The 6,899-nt window shown below is 50.3% G+C and overlaps 1 protein-coding gene across 1 annotated transcript in view; it reads right to left on the bottom strand.

Moving 5' to 3' along the window:
* ARK2C (arkadia (RNF111) C-terminal like ring finger ubiquitin ligase 2C) overlaps positions 1-6,899 on the bottom strand; it is a 60,498-nt gene continuing 53,599 nt past the window's right edge. The window contains exons 7-8 of the mRNA XM_054178915.1: positions 6,016-6,122; positions 1-1,510 (exon numbers count right to left, since the gene is read on the bottom strand). Of these exons, the coding sequence (XP_054034890.1) occupies positions 1,393-1,510; positions 6,016-6,122 (225 nt within the window). The 3' untranslated portion in view covers positions 1-1,392. The remainder of the gene's footprint in view (positions 1,511-6,015; positions 6,123-6,899) is intronic.

Genomic DNA, 6,899 nt, shown 5'->3' with positions numbered 1-6,899 from the left:
AAGAAGAAGAAGGAAAGGGTTTTTGGTTGTGAATGTCAGTCCTCCAGAGAGTTTTTTAGTTCAGTCCCTGGGGTCAGCCTGCTGAGAGCTTTATTTCAGGGGGAGCTTGGATTGCAACAGCTCAGTTCTTCAGGGACCACCTCCTAATTCTGTTTTGAGTGCTGATGCAATTAAAATTTTGTTTCAGTAACCACTCCATTGGCCATACGGATACAACCTGAAGTGAGTACACAAAAGCAGGTGAGTGAAGGTGCACTTGCTTTGGGACAGGGCCACAGCCCCTCCAAAAAGCAGCATACTTTCCTTCCACCTTGTCTTCCTCATGGTCTCAGCAGTGCCTTGTGAGCACTGGATTTTCTCTCATCCTGCTATCACCCTGCTTTTGCATGGGAGAGGAGTCAAGAGGATACATCTCTTAGCACCTCTCCAGCTTATTTATAACCCCAAAGCGCAGCTATAGGCACTGACCCCAGTAACCATCCTCTGGGACCAGTGCTGGCAGTCTCATAGCTCACAGGAGAAAGCATCATGGACAATGGTGATCACGAAGACAGCCCTTCCTTGGATTCCGATACACCAAGCTACTTCATAAAGACACAGTAAGCAAAGAAACAGCATCTACTTCAATATTGTGCTCCTACAGAAACTGTCCAGCACCAGCAGATAAAGCAGGAACGAATCTTCTGCCTATTGCTTCATTCATTTAATGCCTAAATTTTATTTCATTAAGCTTATCTAAATTTGCCACACACTGTAAACGCAAGGAAAGGAAGCACGCGCGGCTGAGGCAAAGAGCGCAAACCCTTCTGACTGTAAACAGGATTTTGCTTTTTCACCTCTTCATCCCCAAGGGTGGGAAACCTTGACTTTTGTATTTCCCCATCTGCAATGTATTAATCAGGCACCAAAATAAGGAATCTAGGAAAAAATATTTGGTGCAAATCAGGTAACAGCAACATGTCCACCACAAGATGAGTAGGGCATCAAACACAACATTTCTTAAGCTAACATGCTCCAGCTGCCATCCATAGAAATAGCTAAAGGACCCCTAACATGTGTCTACGTATTTGAGAGGTATATATACAATCCTCATGAAATGCAGGATTGACAGGCCAGACTATCACAACTAGTTCCTTCATGTTCAATACTAAATCTTCTGCAGCACGGGGTCTCTGAGCTCCGGGAATGCCAGCTCCCTTTCACCGGGCCCACATTCTGCATTATGTGCAATATCTCCTAGCGCTAGATATTGTACTGCCACTCCTCCTTCTCCTCACTAACGTGCCTGCAGACTTTTTCTCTTAATCAAATGGCTCAGAAGGCAAAAATTTTGCTGCAAGGGTTTATGGCCATGTGACCTGGTAAGGAAAATGGTGTGTCCAGCCAGTTCTTTCAGCTGTCCGAGCCGAGCTGTGTTTCAATGTCCACCCTGCAGATTGGGCACTTCTTGCTGGTGGCCAGCCACTGGTCCACGCACACTTGGTGGAAGAGATGCATACAAGGCAACCGCCTGCAGAGAGAGAAGTACCACCCTGTTAGAATGGAAGAGGCCCAGGGTACCAAGAAGAGCCAGAAGACAGCGGCCAGGACTGCTTCAAACATGGAGAAGCACCAGTGCCGTGCCATCAGTGCTGCTTAGCTCCTAGAGCCCTCCCCAGCCATGCCGGCTGACATAAGGCAGTAAGTCAGAGATGGCATCCCTCTTGGTTAAAGGCCTTTTGGAAAACCCCACACTCTCCTGCACAGAGCTGTTCTCATTAGTAATTACCCTGGCTTCTGCTTTTTAACCTTTCAGGACTAATAGGTTTTGCTCCAAAGGTTCTTCATCATTGTGGCTCGTTAGCAGTCAGGTCTCGTTAGCATAGGTGCTGCTATGCAGGTGTCTGATATGCCTCAGGGATGTGGTTGCTTTTCACCTGCATCACCTTGGTCATCTCTTTGCACACCCAGAAGGGATTTGAACTACAAGGACCCACAGCAAGAGAATCAGAGTTTTATTGATAGTTTAAAGTAATTAAAGGGTGAGGAGCAGGACCAGGTAGTGCAGCTGCACTGCCTACCTGCAGCTCCTTCAACCATGGTAGTTCAGCCCTTTGCAAATGCTTTTTCCCATCCTCTGTCACAAAGCATAGGTCTGAGTCAGATGAGCACCTGGGGATGTCTGTGGGGGAGAACTGGGACTGTGCTGTGCGCTCAGGATATCCCCCTTAGTTGCAGGAGGGAATACCATAAGGAAGAGGTCAGCAGCTATAGTCAACAAGTGGCTTAGAGGCTGGCACAATCAAAAGAACTCTGGGTTTTTTGATCTTGGAAAACTTTCTACTGCACCAGGCCAGCTGGCAACAGATGGAGCACATCTGTCCCAGAGAAGGGGAAAGGTCACAGTGTATGAGAACGGCCTGTCCCCCAAAGGTAAAAAGATCCTGGGAAGGGAATTGGCAGCTCTCATCGACAGGGCTTTAAACTAGTTTCAAAGGGGGAAGGGGCTGAAACTAGTCCCCTCAGGCAAGAGTCTGGGGGCAGTAAGCTAGGGTCAGAGGTGAAACCAGCAGCCCAGCTGCAGTGCAGGGACACTAATGCACAAAGCATGGGAAACAAATAAGTGGAGCTGGAAGCCTTGCTGCAGCAGGAAAGTTATGACGTAGTTGCCATCACAGAGCCGTGGTGGGACGGCACACATGACTGGAGCACTGCAATTGATGGCTACAGGCTCTTCAAGAGAGACAGGCAAGGAAGAAGGGGTGGAGGGGTGGCCCTGTACATCAGGGAGGCACTAGATGCCATTGAGCTGGAGATAGGGATCATCAGATTGGGTGCTTGTAGGTGAGAATTAGAGGGAAGGCCAGCAGAGCAGACATCCTGGTTGGAGTCTGTTATAGACCACCCAACCAGGAGGAAGATGTTGATGAAGCATTCTATAGGCAGCTTAAGGCTGTCTCAAGATCTCCTGACCTTGTTCTCATGGGTGACTTCAACCTGCCTGACATCTGCTGGGATCTCAACACAGCAGAGAGGAGACAGTCTAGGAGGTTCTTAGAGTACATGGAGGACAGCTTCTTATCCCAGGTGCTGAGTGAGCCTACCAGGGGTAAGGCTATGCTTGACCTCCTCTTCACCAACAGGGAAGGGCTGGTGGGGATGTGGTGGTCGGAGGCTCTTTAGGGGCCAGCGACCACGAGATAATTGAATTTTCAGTACTCAGTCAAGCTAAGAGGGGCAGCAAGAAGACCTCCACTCTGGACTGCCAGAGGGCAGACTTCAGGTTGCTCAAGGAACTAACTCAGAAGATTCCTTGGGATAAAGCCCTTAAAAACAAAGGGGTCCAGGAGAGCTGGGACTACTTCAAGGAAGAACTCTTGAAGGCGCAGGATCAGGCTGTGCCAATGTGCCGGAAGAGGAGCTGCCGGGGCAGACGGCCAGCCTGGATGGGTGATGAGCTTCCAATAGAACTAAGGGAAAAAAAGAGGGTGTATCATCTTTGGAAGAAAGGGGAGGCAACCCATGAAAAGTTTGAGGATGTTGCTAGGTCTTGTAGGAAGAAAATTAGGGAGGCAAAAGCACATTTGGAGCTTAGACTGGCCTCTGCTGTGAAGGACACCAAAAAGTCCTTCTATAAATACATTAATAGCAAGAGGAAGGGCAAGGACAACCTCCACTCCTTGGTGGACATGGAGGGGAATGCTGCAACAAAGGATGAGGAGAAGGCAGAGGTATTTAACACCTTCTTTACCTCAATTTTTACTAGCAGGACAGAACGTCTTCCAGACAGCTGGCCTGCAAAGCTGGCAGAAGGAGCCAGGGAGCTGCATAGTTTCCCTATATTCCAGAAGCAGGAGATTGGATCCCCAAAAGTCCATGGGACCAGATGGGATCCATCCTAGGGTGCTGAGAGAGCTGGCAGATGAGGTGCCAAGGCACTCTCCATCATTTATCACCAGTCCTGGCTCACTGTAGAGGACCCAGAAGACTGGAAGCTGCCAACATGGTGCCCATCCACAAGAAGGGCCGGTTGGATGAGCCAGGGAATTCCAGGCCTGTCAGCCTGACCTCAGTGCCAGGCAAGATCATGGAACAGGTCATCTTGAGTGCAATCACACAGCACTTACAGGATGGCCAAGGGATCAGGCCCAGCCAGCATGGGTTTAGGAAGGGCAGGTCCTGCCTGACCAACCTGATCTCCTTCTATGCCCAGGTGACTGCCTGGTGGATGTGGGGCAGGCTGTGGATGTAGTCTGCCTGGACCTCAGCAAGGCCTTTGACACCGTCCCCCACAGCAAACTCCTGGCCAAGCTGTCAGCCCCTGGCTTGAACAGCAGCACTCTGAGCTGGGTTAGGAATTGGCTGGAGGCTGAGCCCAGAGAGTGGTGGTGAATGGTGCCACAGCCAGCTGGCAGCCAGGCACCAGTGGTGTGCCCCGAGGATCAGTGCTGGGCCCTGTGCTCTTTAACATCTTTATTGATGATCTGGATGAGGGCATTGAGTCCATCATCAGTAAATTTGCAGATGACACCAAGCTGGGGGCAGGAGTTGATCTGCTGGAGGGTAGAGAGGCTCTGCAGAGGGACCTCGACAGGCTGGACAGATGGGCAGAGTCCAAGGGCAGGAGACTGAACACATCCAAGTGCCGGGTTCTGCACAATGGCCACAACAACCCCATGCAGAGCTACAGGCTGGGGTCAGAGTGGCTGAAGAGCAGCCAGGCAGAGAAGGACCTGGGGGTGCTGGTAGATGGTAGGCTGAACATGAGCCTGCAGTGTGCCCAGGCAGCCAAGAGGGCCAATGGCATCCTGGCCTGCATCAGGAACAGTGTGGCCAGCAGGAGCAGGGAGGTCATTGTGCCCCTGTACACTGCACTGGTTAGGCCACACCTTGAGTCCTGTGTCCAGTTCTGGGCCCCTCAGTTTAGGAAGGAGGTTGACTTGCTGGAACGAGTCCAGAGAAGGGCAACAAAGCTGGGGAGGGGTTTGGAGCACAGCCCTGTGAGGAAAGGGTGAGGGAGCTGGGGTTGCTTAGCCTGGAGAGAAGGAGACTCAGGGGTGACCTTCTTGCTCTCTACAACTCCCTGAAGGGAGGTTGTAGACAGGCAGATGTTGGTTTCTTCTCCCAGGCAACCAGCACCAGAACAAGAGGACACAGTCTCAAGCTGTGCCAGGGGAGGTTTAGGCTGGAGGTTAGGAAGAAGTTCTACACAGAGAGAGTGATTGCCCATTGGAACGGGCTGCCCAGGGAGGTGGTGGAGTTGCCATCATTGGAGGTGTTCAGGAGGAGACTTGATGGGGTGCTTGGTGCCATGGGTTAGTTGTTTAGGTGGTGTTGGATAATAGGTTGGACCTGATGATCTTGAAGGTCTCTTCCAACCTGGTTTATTCTAGTCTAGTCTAGTCTACTCTATTTAGTACCATGGTTCACTTGATTAGCTGGTGTTGGGTGATAGGTTGGACTTTCTGATCTCCAAGGTCTTTTCCAACCTGGTTAATTCTGTATTCTGTATTCTCTCCCTTTGATTGTGTGGGCAGACTAATATCCCTTATTCTACAATAAAGCAGCTCCATACTGGCCACAACCCAAACTCCACTGAATTTCACACCCACATTCCCACTTATTTTACTTTGGTCATCTGTCAAGCTCAGCCATCAGTGTCCCTGAGTTCCAGAGTTCCAGTTTATTCTATTCTTTGCTATGCTATGCTATGCTATTCTATTCAGATGTCTGCCTGGGACCCAGGACCCATCCTCCTCTGACATTTTCCACCTGGCCCATTGGCACATCACTGAAGCAGGTGATCCAAATCCAGCAGACACTATAAAAACTTGGCCCTTCTGCAGAGCTCCTCCTACCTATAGCCCATACCAATATCCATCCAGTTGGTATTTGGTTTCCCATGTCCTGCAGTAGCCCAAGTAAGTTTGTCAGGGCAAGTATAGAGAAAGTCTCACTAGTGCACAGAGGCATTAATCCTAATAAACACAACTCAGATGGCATCAAGAAGCTGAGGAGCAGATGGAAGGATCATACCTGACATCTTCTCCATCTTCAAGCATGGACAAGCAGATTGTGCATTTCTCATCCGTATCTGATTCCTCTCCATCCTCTTGCTCACCCTTGCCCTCCTGTGGTCTTCTCTGTAGAAAGGTTAGAGGCATCCTTTGGTTAAGCCTTGAGTTTCTAGTGCTCTCCCAAGTCTGGGTGGTTGCAGGACAGCAAATAATAAGAGCTTAATTTACCAGCCAGATTTTCCAGTTTGTGGAAGCCAGCCCAGGCAAAGCAGGCAGTGAGGGGAAGATGTCAACAACATGCTGCTGGTCAACACATCTCTTCCTGGGGCTGGTGGTAGTGCCCCAAGGAGTAGTCTATTTTCTGCTGCCCTAGCACAGCCTGCTGACACTTCCTTCATCCTGCCTGCAGCGAGGATGGCCCCATGGAGGCATTCTACCAGAGACTCAAAGGCATGTGGTATCACTATTGCTAGGAAGGGCAACCACTACGTTCCATGCCAGCTTGGCTACTGGTCCAGCCCCAAACTGCATCATGGGACAATAGTTAGCCTGTCTACCTCTTTTGCTCCCCCTTTCCCCCACCCCCAACCCCTGCCTTACTGGTATCACTTTTCTGGATCCACTGCAGATGTGTTCAGCAGCAGTTGACTCACTTCCAGATTGGGCAGTGCCACCATGTCCCTGCTTGTTACTGCCCATCTGGGAATGAACAACATGTGGAATTACTACACGTGCAAGGAATCTTCCCATTTCCTATTTGGAAACAGAGGAAACCTCTGTTGCAAAATGCCACAGAGCCAGTGCCCTTGTGGCTTGGCACACAGGCAGTGCTACTTGCATGCAGAACAGGGCTAGTTTGCATCCATGAAGCCCCCTTGGTGTGTGCTCTTTCTTACCAAATGC

This window comes from Dryobates pubescens, chromosome Z (genome assembly GCF_014839835.1).
Source record: "Dryobates pubescens isolate bDryPub1 chromosome Z, bDryPub1.pri, whole genome shotgun sequence".
Lineage (NCBI taxonomy): Eukaryota > Metazoa > Chordata > Aves > Piciformes > Picidae > Dryobates > Dryobates pubescens.
This window is presented reverse-complemented; position numbering and strand designations above follow the sequence as displayed.